Below are 14,357 nucleotides of genomic sequence, written 5' to 3' on the forward strand. Positions count from 1 at the left end.
TGGCATTTTGGTTGGTCCTAATTAAGATATTGCAACTGTGGATTTTGATTCTGCCACCTCCCCCCAAGTTTTGATGTTTTACCCATAGACCGGGACAGCTCTCTTTATTTTTCATATTTTCAAGTTTTTTTACACAAGGGCTACAAATTATTTTCAATCAAATTCTGAAGGACAGGCCAGTATGTGCTAGCAAGCTGTACTTTTCTGTTACACCCAAGATTAAACATACCTCTTTTCATGGAGAACTGCCTAGGCATTCTATTAATGTCCTTGCTATCCTCCCTCCTGTGTCTTGGTGTTCATGGACATGCAGAGCATTGCCCACAAAGCTAAGAAACCAGCAGGCAAAATGCATGCCACTTATTGTTCAGTTAATAGGTTCGCCTTCATTGGATATTTGGTGGTCAAAGGAGAACTTTGAAAATATTTTTGCTCGTGTTATTTCCTCTACACAGAGTTCAAAGGATGCAGGAAGGGCACATCTTGCTATACATTTATCTTTTAAAAGTTCTACTAAAGTTTCAATCAAATGGAAATCCTGCTGAGTCAATAAATGATATTTTATTCATTATGTCTGATGTCTTAAGCACTCTTTCTACATCCATTTGCAAACCAGTTTTAGTTTCTTGGCTGCTGCAGGGTACAGTGTTTGTGATCTCTCCCCACCCCCTTTCCTTTCCTTTCCTTTCCTTTCCTTTCAACTCAAGTTTAGAGTCTGTTGGCCTCTGGCATTTGCTCACTTGCTAATTAAGTATCCTTGACCTCTCCTGCTTTTGCATGCTAGATCACTGTGGATTTAATCACACATCTTTTTTTTTAATCTTCATTTATGATCATTTCTAATCATGATTGCTCGATCTGACCATTGTTAACTGCCACATTAACAGCAATAAATGTAATAAAAAAGCAAGACTTATGAGGCTTACAGGCACTGTAAAGCTAAGCACATTAACTTTGTTTCACATTAAAGTTATAATTGGAAATCCTTAATTCAGAAGGATTTATAATATTTCTGAATTGTCTTAACATTTATTTTAATGCTTGTTCATTTTGGCTAGGGATGTACGAAAGTGACTTACCTTTTGCGGATTATGTTGATGGTGGCGGGGGGCGTTCCGTCCCTCCCCCCGGAATCCTGGACGGGGGGGAGACGAGCCATTCCTCCCCCCCCCCGGAATCCTCGATGGCCAGCTGTGCTCCGCAGCAGCTCCACAGAGCAGCCTGCCAGGCCCAGCCCAGCCCAGAGCCGTCCGCAGCCGGATTTCCGGCCACGGAGGGCTCTGGGGAAAACAAAACAAAACACCGCATATGCAAATGGCAGCGGCTACAGCCACCGCCATTTGCGTTCCTTATTTTTCGCCATCTGAATCTACGTAAATATTTATGTAGACTATGACGGCGAAAATAAAGGGGAACGCAAATAGCGTAGCGGGCGCTATTTGCGTCCCTTTTTGATTTGCCGTTTTAGCCTACATAAATATTTACGTAGGCTAAAACGGTGAATCAAAAAGGGACGCAAATAGCGCCCGCTATGCTATTTGTGTACATGGTTTGTTTGTGTACATGGTTTGTTTGTTTTTTTAAACCCACCCAGCCATGATAGGCTACGTAAAGATTTACGTAGCCTATCACGTCGTGTGTGTGTGTGTGTTTTAAACCTAGCCATGATAGGCTACGTAAATCTTTACGTAGCCTATCTCGTCTTTTTTTTTTTTTTTTTAACAAGAGTGGAAATGGCGGTGGCAGCAGCCGGTCAGAAGACCAGCCGCCAGAGCTGCCGCCGCCGCCACCCAGAAGATCCGCCCTAGGTAAGTCTCGTCCCAGGGGGGATCCGCGGGGGGGTGGGGGGATGGCAGGCCGTTCCACCACGGAGTTCAGGGGGCCGAATCCACTGGCATTCGGCCTCACCAAGTTCCGTGGCGGAATTCTCTGACATCCCTAATTTTGGCATAACTGATCTGTGAACTTAAACTTACTGGCTGCGATGTAGTGAAGCCTCTTCCCACATATATGTTATAGGTATGTTAAGGGGGGGTATTTCTTCTGACCCCACAGCAACCCCTTTCCCTGTGCTGCACCACAGTCTTTTTTTCAAGTCAGAAGAGTTTTGAAAACACCTTATGATTTTGTATGGTAGGAGTTGGTATTTTGTTTTTAGGGGACAAAAAAGAACTAAAGAACAAATATCTCTCTTTGCAGTCCCCAATGTGGCACCGAGACCCCTCCCTTACTACCTGTGGGACCACCTGCCCTCGCCATTGAAATGTAATTCTATATAAATCATTTATATCCTGCCTTTCTTTTCCTCTTGCAAGGAACCCTTGATGGCTTACACAGTCATTGTCCTCTCCATTTTGTTCTCACAATAACCTTGTGAGGTTGGTTAGGCTGAGAGTCAGTGACTGGCCCAATGTCACCTATTGAGCTTCACGGCCAAGTGGAGGATTTGAACCTGGATCTCCTGAGTTCCAGTCCAATGCACTAACCATTACACCACACTGACTCTCTCTCTCTCTCTCTCTCTCTCTCATTATGATTATTATGATTATTATGATTATTATTATAGTGGCCAGGATTGTTTCAAAGGGAAGCACTGACCTCAAGCAAGGAAAGGGACACAGGCATTGCTGCTTGGGAATCTGGTGTGTGAGTGTGTGTGTGTGTGCGCGAGAGAGAGTGTGAGTGAGTGAGTGAGTGAGTGAGTGGCGGGGGGAGGAGTACAGCACTGAGGAGACGGTGGGGGTTGGGGGAAGGCAACACAGGGGCTGGAGGCCCAGTGTGGAGTTTGGGAAGGGCAGTACAGGGGTTGGAGGAGCCAGTTTACAGATTGGGAGTCACTGCGGAGCGACCAGATGCATGTTTGATGGCTGTACTGTATGTTTTCCTTTATGTTCTGCATGGTCAATGTTGTGTGTTTTGTGTGTTTGTGTCAATGTTGAATGTTTGTGTGTGTGTGTGTATTTGTCTCTCCATCTTTTTTGTGTATGAAATGCATGTTTCTCTTGAGCATTGCCGGTTTTCCTTCAAGGAAATGTATAGTTTGTGCTGTGTGGGGTCAAATATGTGGTTTGGCATTTGGGGTGGAGATCCAACTTCTGCCCAGTCTCTTGGGCAAGTTGCGTGTCTTTTAGCCTCACCAGTTTGCCTTCTGTGAAATGAATGTTGGAGCAGAAAACTGACCTTGTGCTCAGGTTCTTGGGAACATTTTTTTCTTTTAAGCCTGACCAGATTGCCTTGTGTGAAATGGGTGTTTTGTGACTACTCATACCCACCATAGCAACTATTTTGTGATGGGGCTCACAATATTTTCTTGAAATTCCAGATGTGCACACTGGCCCCAAAAGGTTGGAAGCCCCTGTTTGGATTGTGGTCACATCTGACTACCAAATAGTTGGCTGAAAAGGATATGCTACAAGTCTGAAAAACAGAATTTGAAATTTGAGATCAGGGTGTTAACGCAGGTGATGGTAACCCTGCAAATCCCTGTAAGTTATTGACTTTTTGTTGTTTCCATCAATGAGCCTTAAGTTTTGTGTGCTCCAACTAAATATAATATTTTTTTTTAAATTCACAGATTTACTATCCTCTGCTATTTTACATAATCATTTCAAGCCCATTTTCCTGATCATTTTGTTGTCTGGAAGCCTTTGTTTTCTGTTCTGAATGTGCAATAGTTCTTGCAATTCGAAGTTTCATTGCAAAGGTCTGTTAAGGTTACTGGCTACTCACAGGACAGGAATTCCCAAAACTTAAGGGAAGAATGGATGTTAAACCATTTTAAAGCCATTTTAACCTTTGCAGATGTGGCTTTGGGTATATAATTTATTTTTGCCAGCCAGCTTGGAGCAGCTGAAGACTTTTGATCTCCCATTGTAACTCCCTCTGTCTTAGTGCCACAGGGTTCTTTGTTTCTGTGCATGTTCTGCCTGCATTTTTAAAGAAGAGCACTTACTTTTTATTGCTAGTTACCACCAGCAGAGATACTGTGAGGTGAACATGAATGTTTAAAGATTTTCTTTCTTGTTATCCAGTCACCTGTCTAATCTTTATTTCTAGTCAATAGATCCAGTAATTAGCTGTGTAGTATCGGTGGGAGCAAAACCTCTTCAGCCCACTACAAGGCAAGCTGGAGTGAAAGAAAAGAATTCGGATGTCCTTCATGGAACAGGAATAAAAAAGGCACAGTCCAATTCTGATCATAGATCTTGTGGTATTTGCCTGCTTTTGCTGAAGTGAACATCATGTTAAATGTGACTTATGCAGCATACTGTGTTTTGGGCTGACTTGTCTGGCGTTTTCCATTTATTTTGTTTGTAATCTGATGTCTCCTTTGAACAGTGAAATTCTAAGTTTCAGATTCAAATGTGTCTGATGCACCCACTCGCATTATGTATGGGGAAGATAGAAGCGTGGAGTTTTGAGGCAGTATTGTGCTTTTTGTCAGATCAGATATTCCAGTTTCTTGGTGAACCCAAATATGATCCCTTAAGCATGGCAGCACCTCTGATTGCAGCTGGATACCATGGTGGTGGTGGTGGTGGTGGTGGTGGTGCTGCTGCTGCTTCTGGTGTTGTTGTTATCGCTCATGCTGCTGCTCTTCTTACATCTAAGTGGAACAGGCAACTTACAAAGTTCACTTGCGCTGATTAGAAAGCACCACAATGGCTAAATGGCCATTAGACATAGCCTTGTTCGGGAGAGTTGCTCGCACATTGGAAAAAACTAGACCCATTCCGATGAAGCATGAGCTGACTAGCTCTGCTCCCTGGCATCCATGCATACAGCACAAGCATCTGCAAGGAGGCAGCCTTCATGTGAAAGCTTCCATATATTATGTGGAACCCTGCACAATTGTGGCTACTTGGTGCACTGCATGCAAGGGTCCGGGCTACTTGGCACAACCCCGCTTGCTCATTAAGCATTGTTTCAATGCGCAAGCAACATTCCTGAATGGGACTATAGTTGTAGGCATATCAGAAAGATGATCAACACATTAAATGTGTTCTTTTTGTGAACCGCCCAGAGAACTTTGGCTATTGGACAGTATAGGAATGGAATGAGTAAAGAAAAGAAAAGAAATATTTGGGATTTGGCCAGGGTATACAGGGTGGCAGAGAGGGTTGAGTGATATGTTGTGACAAATGGAGATCCTGGAGAACAAATAACTTACACATAAGAACAGAAGAAGAGCCATGCTCAAGGCACTTTGCAGATAAAATTGATCAGATTAGGAGTGTTATTCCGTGCGCTGTGGATACAGCTAGTGAGCAAGAGGCGGCCTGTGGCAAACCGGTTTTGTGGGATCGGTTCCAGCTTCTTCCTTCTGATGAAGTGGACAAGGTGCTTTCATCTGTAAGGCCAACCACCTGCTTATTTGATCCTTGCCCATCTTGGCTCATTATGGGCTGCAGAGAGAGACTAGGTGAGGGGATCAGGGTGGTGGTGAACGCCTCCCTTGAGGAGGGAGTGATGCCATCAGCCCTCAAGGAGGCAGTGATAAGACCACTCTTAAAGAAGCCCTCCTTGGATCCCCAAGTTCTGAACAACTTTCGCCCAGTCTCGATTCTGACATTTTTGGACACGTTGATTGATTGAGTGGGTGGTGGCGATGCAGTTGAAGGCATGCTTGGAAGAAGCCCATTATCTAGACCCATTTCAGTCGGGCTTCAGGCCTGGGCATGGGAGAGAAATGGCCTTGGTCGCCTTGGTGGATGATATGAGGAGGGCTCTGGATAGGGGTGAATGCTCCTTCCTTGTTCTCCTCAGCTTCTCAGCAGCTTTTGATACCATTGACCACGATATCCTCCTGGACCGCCTGGAGGGGTTGGGCATTGGAGACACCATATTGCGGTGGTTCCGGTCCTTCCTCTCCGGCAGGTACCAGAGGGTAGCACTGGGGGAGGAGGTTTCGGACCCATGGCCGCTCACTTGTGGGGTGCCACAGGGTTCCATCCTCTCCCCAATGCTATTTAACATCTATGTGAAGCTGCTGAGGGCTATCATCAGGAGGTTTGGGGTGCAGTGTCATCAATATGCAGATGACACGCAGCTCTACCTCTCGTTCAAATCTTCACCAATGTTGGCTGTAGAATCCCTGTCCAAATGTCTGGAGATGGTGAGTGGCTGGATGGGGAGGAATAAGCTAAAGCTGAACCCTGGCAAGACCGAGGTACTTTTGGTGGGAGACAAGAGGAGGTTGGGGGATGTTGACCTGGTGTTGAATGGGGTACGGCCACCCTTCAAAGACCAGGTCCGCAGCCTGGGAGTCATTTTGGACTCCCAGCTGTCCATGGAGGCTCAGGTGTCAGCTGTGAGCTGGACAGCGCTGTATCAACTCCATCTGATATGGTGGATGTGCCCCTTCCTTCCCGACCATCTGCTCGCATCAGTAGTACATGCCCTGGTCTCCTCTCATTTAGACTAGTGTAATGCGCTCTACGTGGGGTTACCCTTGAAGACGGTTTGGAAGCTGCAGCTGGTACAGAACACGGCGGCTCGCCTGATTAAAGGCAGCCGCTGGCGAGATCACATCACTCCAGTACTGAAGGAATTGCACTGGTTACCAGTTGTTTTCTGGGCCAAATTCAAGGTGTTGGTTTTAAGGAGCGCCTCCAGCAACACCAGACTGGCTGCTTAACAAGATCAGCCTCGGATGGCCTTCTCTCTGTCCCATCAGACAGGACAGCTAGACTGGTGGGGACGAGGGAGAGGGCCTTCTCTGTGGTGGCCCCCACTCTGTGGAACTCCCTCCTAAGGAACTCCGCCATACCCCCTCTTTAATGAGCTTCCGCCGTGCATTAAAAATGTGGCTGTTCAGGCAGGCATTTGGGGTGGGTTAGGGTATTATAGAAAATGTTTTTAATGTAGAATTTTATTGTTTTAAACTGTTTTGTTGTGTACTTTGTACATTGCCCAGTGGCTGGGTGACCAGCCAGATGGGTGATTAATACATTTAATAAATAAATAAATAAACTTAATAAATAAATCAGACCAAGGGTCCATCTAGTCCAGTGTTCTGTTCACACAGTGGCCAACCAGCTATATAGACAGAAATCAAAAGTTTAAAGATTATTGTTGTTGTTTAAGAAAGGCATGCTTCTAGTTTTATGTTATGTGCAATATGGAGTTTCTTTCTGGGTATTAAAGTTTTGAATTTTTGTTTGTTTCTGTGGGATATCACAGGTAGTTGTAGAGTCATCATTTCAAGAGCTGTGTATTCAGTTTGGTAGCAGATTGCTTGCTTTCATCTGAACTGGGCATTTCCAATGTTCAGATAATATGTACCTTGGTAAACAGATGTCAGGTAAAACTCTCTTTTAAGTGTAATGTATTAGGCATTTTATGATTTCTCTTTTAAGAGTAACGTATATAGGCATTTTATGATTTCTGGATCAGTGGCACATGACATGAAAATGACCTATATATTTTTTGTTTTGTTAGAAAAGAAGTATTAAACTTTACAACTTCAGGGTAGGAATGATGTTCCATAGCTCATTGTTGAATTTGGGAAATGGATAAACCATTTGATCTGCTTTGTCTTGAAAAACACTAGTAGCACAAAAAAGCAGATATGGCTTTGGATCTTCACACTTCCGTGGTGTCCATTCCCCTCTTCTTCAATTAACTGCATTTCAGCACCTTAAAAGATTTATCTCTCTCTTTCTTTTTTTTAAAGGTATAGTGGTGATTTATGAAAAACTGGATTTTTTAAATGTTTAGTGGAGATTAATTAAAAACTGGATTTGAAAACTCAAACCAAAGATTTTACAAATACCTTTCTAATCCTTTGAATATAACAACTCAACTCTGCGTGCTTTTTATATTACTAGCGCATTGCAGGGTGACAACTTCATATTCAGACTGTGCTCCAGTGAAGTAATAATATTGCAGTTATAAAAATCCATTTTTGTTATTTAGGACTTTGCTTAATAAGATGAAATAAATGCTGTGAGGGTGAAGGTTTGATACTTCAGATGCAAGGACTGGAAATAGAGGAACTGTTACTTTAAATTTGGCTTCTACTGGTGTAATACTCAACACAAGGAATTGTCAAAACCTTTACAGATTATTTTATCCTTCATAGCTATTATAGACTATCTTATTCTTCACAGCTATCACAATCACATCTCCCTTAAAATACCCCAGTCTGTCTATAAAAGGCATGAAGTTTTAAAGATATGGATACACGCACACACACGCGCGTACACACACACACACAGAGTACACTTGAACTGGTATACATCCAGCTCTATTCTCAGGTATCTTTCCCATCTCTTAAAAGAAAAAGGAGACTCCGTCTGTTTTGTTTTTCTTTTAAGCCCAAAACCTTGCCTACCTTTTTTTGAGAGAGATGTGGATGGTTTCTCACATTAAGTGAATATGTGTGCTGAATGCGTAACATTTCTTTCAGTGGAAAGATTTCTCTTAGGGTTATGTAGAGGAAATGAATGATTTCAGATGCAAAGCTTCAATACTCATGAACTAGCAAAATGGCCACCATTATGATGGGTGGGGTGTGTCGAGAGAAGAGAGGGCTATATGTAGTGTAGTGTAGTGGTGAGAGTGACGGACTGGGAGCCGGGAGATCCGGGTTCTAGTCCCCACTTGGCCATGGAAGCTCACTGGGTGACTTTGGGCCAGTCACAGACTCTCAGCCCAACCTACCTCACAGGGTTGTTGTTGTGAGGATACAACGGTGAGGAGGAGGATAATGTAAGCCGCCTTGAGTTCCTTGCGAGAGGGAGAAAGGCGGGGTATAAATGCAATAAATAAATAAATAAATAAATATATTGCCTGAGCAGGTACAACTGGCTACCCATTGACGCAGACTAGGCCACCAGTGTCAGGTGTGGCTGGCAGAATTTTGAGCCTTCTGCTATACTGTCCCCAAGGGCAGTGGTTACACAGTCAGAGGAGAATAGAGTGGATGGCAGCCATGGAAGAAAATAAAAGCATGCACTTGGGACATTTTATTTGTTTTAGACATTTATGCCCTTGGGATGAAGGACTAAATATGGTTCTAGTAACCCCAGTGGCAGGATAAGGTCACCTTTTGCCCCTCTTGACTATGTCCCTGATTACAGCCTCTTTTATTTTGTTCCATAGAACTGAATGGGGCCCTCATCTGCATATCCCTTTGTGGTGGTGGTAGGGTGAAAGAGAGACAGAGACTGTTTTTGTTTGCATTAACTTGATTTTGTATTTTTAAGATGGGCCAGTAGGTGGGTAGCATTTAGGTTCCTCCTTCATTTCCCCCTGCCCCTAGTCAGGCCTGAAGGACAACATGTGCATTCATGTTTGACGCTCTGTGATCATTCATATGCAGCTCATTGCTCCATAATTTATTGGTGTCACTAATTTTGATATATTCCTCTGCAGTACCCAATGTTTCATTTGTTTACATTGGGAATGCGATGTGTTGCTGAATTTAGTGGCCTCACTCTAATGGCAATGTACCTCCTGGTTTTGCTCACTCAATCATCGTTAATGGTCAAGTGAGCAAACAAAGCAACCTCACAGCTTTGTGTATTGTGCACCTTTTGCTGTGTTTGAATGGTTGTTACAGGATGTCATCGTTTCTCTTTAATGCCTCATTGAAATTGGCTTCCCCAAGGAAGAATTCTGGGAAGCTGGTGCTTATCTCCAAATAACCAGGGATTTTATTACTATGTAGCCTTCTTGGATTATGATTCTAAAGCCTGGTACAGATTTAACATGCCCCTCTCCTTTCCCTCTCTTGAGCAATTTCCCTACTTTTTCCCTTTATGTTAAGTGTTCACAGGTATAAATCACGGTTTCTGCAAGCCATGACCCTTAGAGCCATGGTATAATGCACAGTACCTGCTCATGGTTTAAGATGGGGAATGGGTGGTCCCCCAGATCTTGTTCCACTGCAACTTCCATCAGCCCTAGCCAGCATAGTCAATGGTGACCCACCCCTAGTTTAAGGCTTACCCATAGACTGATGGTTCCCCACAGAATGGCAGAATTCTTGGAAGTGTGAAAGTGTATTTTTGGCATACTGCACATTCAGGCTGATGGACAGAGGTGTAAGGAACAACCTTTGCTCAGGTCATTTGCATTCAATCAAATGTCAACACTTTGTCCTTGTTGTTCCCTCTGTCTCCAAAGCCACTAAGAACAAATACAATCACAGTGCTGTGAAGCTGAAAATGAGTCTTCCTTTCAGCCTTGCAGCTACTGATGGACTCACCTGTGCCTGGCTTCACCAGGTGTTCGCCGAGTTGCCACCACCACCCATGCTTCTGGACAGCCCAGCAAGTGCCTGACGAAGCCGCGGGGCCGTCCACCTTCGTAGCGAGCTGCCATTTTGTGCAACAATGGCAGTTCAGCCTCTCCTGGGAAGGTAATATTACATGATTGGCGTAGATAGCCCCTTTATGGCCTCCAATCATGCCACATTACCTTCCTGGAAGAGTCCGAGCTGCCATTATTGCGCAAAATGGCAGCTCACTATGAGGGTGGACGGCTGCTGGGCTCTCGCCGAGATGTGGGGCACTCAACGAAGTAGGGCCACGAGGGCTCTGCGGTTTGGCAAGCGAGACCTGGGAGGGCAAGCGAGGGGGAGTCCATCAGACTCCACCCCCACTCACCCCCCACAGACTCTCACAACATCTCTACTTGCAGCGCTTGATATTTCTCTTTTACATTTTCTTCTGTGAGCTTTCTTCTGATTCTGTCTATTGTTTGGGGTGATGGTGCGCCTCTTATGCTTCAGCAGTGCCTCTCAATGCTGCAGGGACAGACATCTTTCCTGATAACATTTGCAAAAGGAAATGGTAAGTGCATAAATAATATACACTAGAGCAAAGCCAAACACTTCTCAAGAAACAAAAACCACAAGAACAAGAATAACAAGAACAATATATCACTATGGGGTATAATTAGCTTTATTATCCTCTCACTTGAAACATCAGTGGTTTATTGGGCTCTGTTTTACACACTACTGAAAGATCATAATTGATATTGTGTTGCAATGTTTTTGCCTATTTTGTAATTCATCTGCAATGTTAGTATCCGTGAAATGAGTTGTTTATGATTGTAATGAGGTCCTATTATAATGATGTATTGGTATGCTTTTTTGTTGTCGTATTGCTGTTTTGTTAGCTGCTTTGGGCACTTTTTATGGAAAAGTGGCATATACATTAGATGATGATGATGATGATGATCAGTGTTGGAAACCCCAGAGCAGACATGTAACAGTTCAAATATGAAAGGGTAATTTAACATAGGAGTTAGCACATGTGTGATCTTTTTTTTTTTTAATTGAAAGCAGATCCTTTTTATATGATTTACGTATACTTGCCAGTCATGTTAGGTCTATTTTATGGAAGCTTTCTTCTCTTGAATAGCTTCTTCTGTCATCACAGAGGCGGGAAACCCATGGCTGTTCTGCATGTGGCCTGGGGGGCCCCAGCTGCTTTTCCCTGCTTGCCAGCTTGAATATTCTTCAGGATCTCTTGGCCAGGGGGTGGGGGTGGTGGGTGGGAGACTTTAACTTCACCCCCTCCCAGTAATTCTGGTGCAGCCAAGAACACTGTTCCCACACTATGTCTTGACTGCATTGGGATGTGTGTGTGTGTGAAGGCTCTGTGTGTGAGAGAGAGGAAGACAAAGAAAAGCAGTTGTTGCTGACAGTATGTCATTTCATTTATTATGTTCCTATACCGCCCGATAGCTGAAGTTCTCTCGGTGGTTTACAAAGATTAATGCCACATTAATGCCATTAGTATGTGCCCCCTAACCCCTTTCCCATGTGGGAACGTGGTTTTCAGCTTTGAAAAGATTGCCCATCCCTGCATTATTGCTTAAGAGTACGCTTTGCCTGGACCCACCCCCTGGTGGCATTGGCCATGAGAAAAATATAAGCAGTTAATACACATTCTGTCAAACTCTAAAATGAAGATCTGTGATTCGCCCCTGCTTCCTTCCCCTGCCAGTGTGGTACAAGAGTGCTTTCATGCTCTGCCCTTCGCCACTGCATCCATCAGTAGTACACACACATCAAACTTATAACGGTCCCCTTACAGATGTATTTAGGATTCCTAGAGATTCTGTATAACCTTTATTCTTTTTTTTTTCACAGCCTGAACTACAAATTGTGTAACTATACTCAGTCCTCAGCACAATGTTTAAAGCCATGTGGCTTTAAAATAAATAGGCAGTATGCAATAGTGCCACTGCGCCTCCAGTCATTCCACTGTGCCTGCAGGACCAATCGCTAGTGCAACAGGAACTAGCATTTCCCAAAGCAATCCCGGAAACAAGCAGAAATGCTAATTTCTGGAATGGGACAGGTCTGCAAGCTCTGCTGACTTACCCTGTTCCAGAAATTAGTGTTTCCACTTGTTCCAATTATTTCAGGAATGGCTAGTTTCCAGTTTCGCTAGTGGTAGGTCCCACTCGCGCAGGCGCAACATTGACATGGGCCAATATCTTTTTCAAATGAAGCTCTGAGGACACTTGTGTATCTATGTGATTGACATACCTGTATACTCTGTTTAATCAAACTGTGTATGTTTTCACTTGAAAATAAAAGATGAAGGCAAAAGGTGGTATAAGGAGGTTCCCAAGAGATTATTTTCTGTTCTGGCATGCTGCTAATTACAGGTCTAGAGAAGCAGTCACGAGCCCAATTTCACTGAGCTTTGTTGAAAGCTCCAATCATCCAGTAGGGCTTCTGAGGCTTTCTCCTTCCTCCCTCCCCACAAATCCTGAAACAGTATTCAGTATTCCACGCTGCTAGATGAGCCACCCCCCAACTTGGGAGAACCTCACAAACAACCTTCTATGTGACCTGAGGAATCAGACAGCGGTGACTCCAATCAGGAGGAGTGGCAGTGATATGTGTGTCTGTGTATGGGTGTATACAAACTGTTACACGCGTGCGCGCGCACACATGGGCGGGGGGGAGGAGAGAGAGTCTGGATTTTGCAGTCTCTAGTACTAATGTTGAGCATGTGTGTAAAGAGAGTTGAACACAAACTCCATATCCATCATTTCTTGACAATCTAGATCTGTATTCAGGGTGTGTTGGCTGTGTCATAATGATGTTGCAGCCACTTATTCTATGACTTTTATTATCTAAACAGCTTAAGAAGGTATAAGTGAGTGAGCAACTATGTTAAGTTCTTGAGTAAGTGGGCATATTAATCTCACTCAGAGCAAGAACACTTGAGTCTCTCAAGTTAAGATGGTTGTCTCTTGTTAAATAGAGTTCACAATTTGAGGGCATTTCTATCATGAAGAATCCCATTAGGATGTAGAAGAGTAAAAACAGCCCAGGTTTTTCACAGCAGCTATTTAAGATTCTAGAGAGCTCTGATCTAGAACTTAAGCATTCATTTATTTTAACTGCCAACCTTGATGGTTAACCAGAGGTAATGGATTTGGGGCTGGAGCTGAGGAAACTTAGTTTCCAACTTTAGATCAATCAGCTGCTTGTAACTGATTCAGAGACGGATCCCAGCAGATGTATAAATTTTTAAAGAAAATATACAAATAGTATTGCATTCAGCTAATTAAAATGTCATAACAGTTTTCACGTTTCGTTGCTTAATTAAGAGCAATAAAGACCATGCTAAATCAGAATGAATCTGTAATTTCAGCACTAATCACACACAAATGCCAGTGTCAGCATCATAATGAGATGCACAAATCGGGCAGTAATGAGGCTGTGACTGTTGGGGACATTAAAGTGAGTGTTGGCACAAATTACACAGCAAGGTTTGTTCCAGTTGTATTAATTGTGTTCCCAAGCAGCGAATTTTCACAAACTACCATTTAACTTGTGGAAATCATGTACCTAGGTGTGGTAGTGATAGCGTAGGGAAGTGTGTGTTCTTATTTGTTTGTCTTTCCTACTTGTGTTCAGGTATGCATTTCTGCTCCAAACACTGTGCATTTTCCTCCAGGATACCTGATTCATATCATCTAATCTGCCATGCATGTTTGGGCTCAGTTGAATCATTATGCTACATTGCAGGTTTCAGGACTAGTAATGCTGAGGTCCCTTCAATCATTGCACATCTATGATATTGTTTTGTGTTTCCATGTATTCTCAGATCACTCAGCAAATTAAGTAGAACTGTGATTAATGCAGACCTGCGCAAACTGCAACTCACCATACTGAGGGCAGCGAAGAAGCCATATATAGAAACTGGCCAGGGAGTATAATAAACCATTTGTTTGCTGTCTGCTCAAGGCTGCAAAATTATGAGATTGTCAAGCACCTAGCAGGCTACCATACAAGGCTGGTGGGCTGCATTTGGCTTGGTGGGTCACAAATTGTTTAGGCCCGACTTTGGCTATACTGTCCAGAATTAGACATTAAATAT

The 14,357-nt window shown here is 43.5% G+C and overlaps 1 protein-coding gene across 9 annotated transcripts in view; it reads left to right on the forward strand.

The window, feature by feature from the left end:
* CHID1 (chitinase domain containing 1) overlaps window positions 1-14,357 on the forward strand; it is a 150,549-nt gene that overhangs the window by 88,507 nt on the left and 47,685 nt on the right. The window contains exons 11-12 of one of the 9 annotated variants that reach the window (XM_084856449.1): window positions 2,200-2,265; window positions 4,057-4,201. The exons of 5 other annotated variants lie outside the window; for them this stretch is intronic. In XM_084856449.1, coding sequence (XP_084712575.1) covers window positions 2,200-2,265; window positions 4,057-4,063 — 73 coding nt within the window. In that variant the 3' untranslated portion in view covers window positions 4,064-4,201. Of the gene's footprint in view, window positions 1-2,199; window positions 2,266-3,322; window positions 3,465-4,056; window positions 4,202-12,106; window positions 12,143-14,357 lie in introns of those variants that run through there. 3 more of the 9 variants (XM_084856431.1, XM_084856469.1, XM_084856457.1) reach the window with 3 other exon arrangements.

Source organism: Heloderma suspectum, chromosome 1, assembly GCF_057233095.1.
Source record: "Heloderma suspectum isolate Gila_16-S chromosome 1, 16-S_ref, whole genome shotgun sequence".
In the NCBI taxonomy this organism is placed as follows: domain Eukaryota; kingdom Metazoa; phylum Chordata; class Lepidosauria; order Squamata; family Helodermatidae; genus Heloderma; species Heloderma suspectum.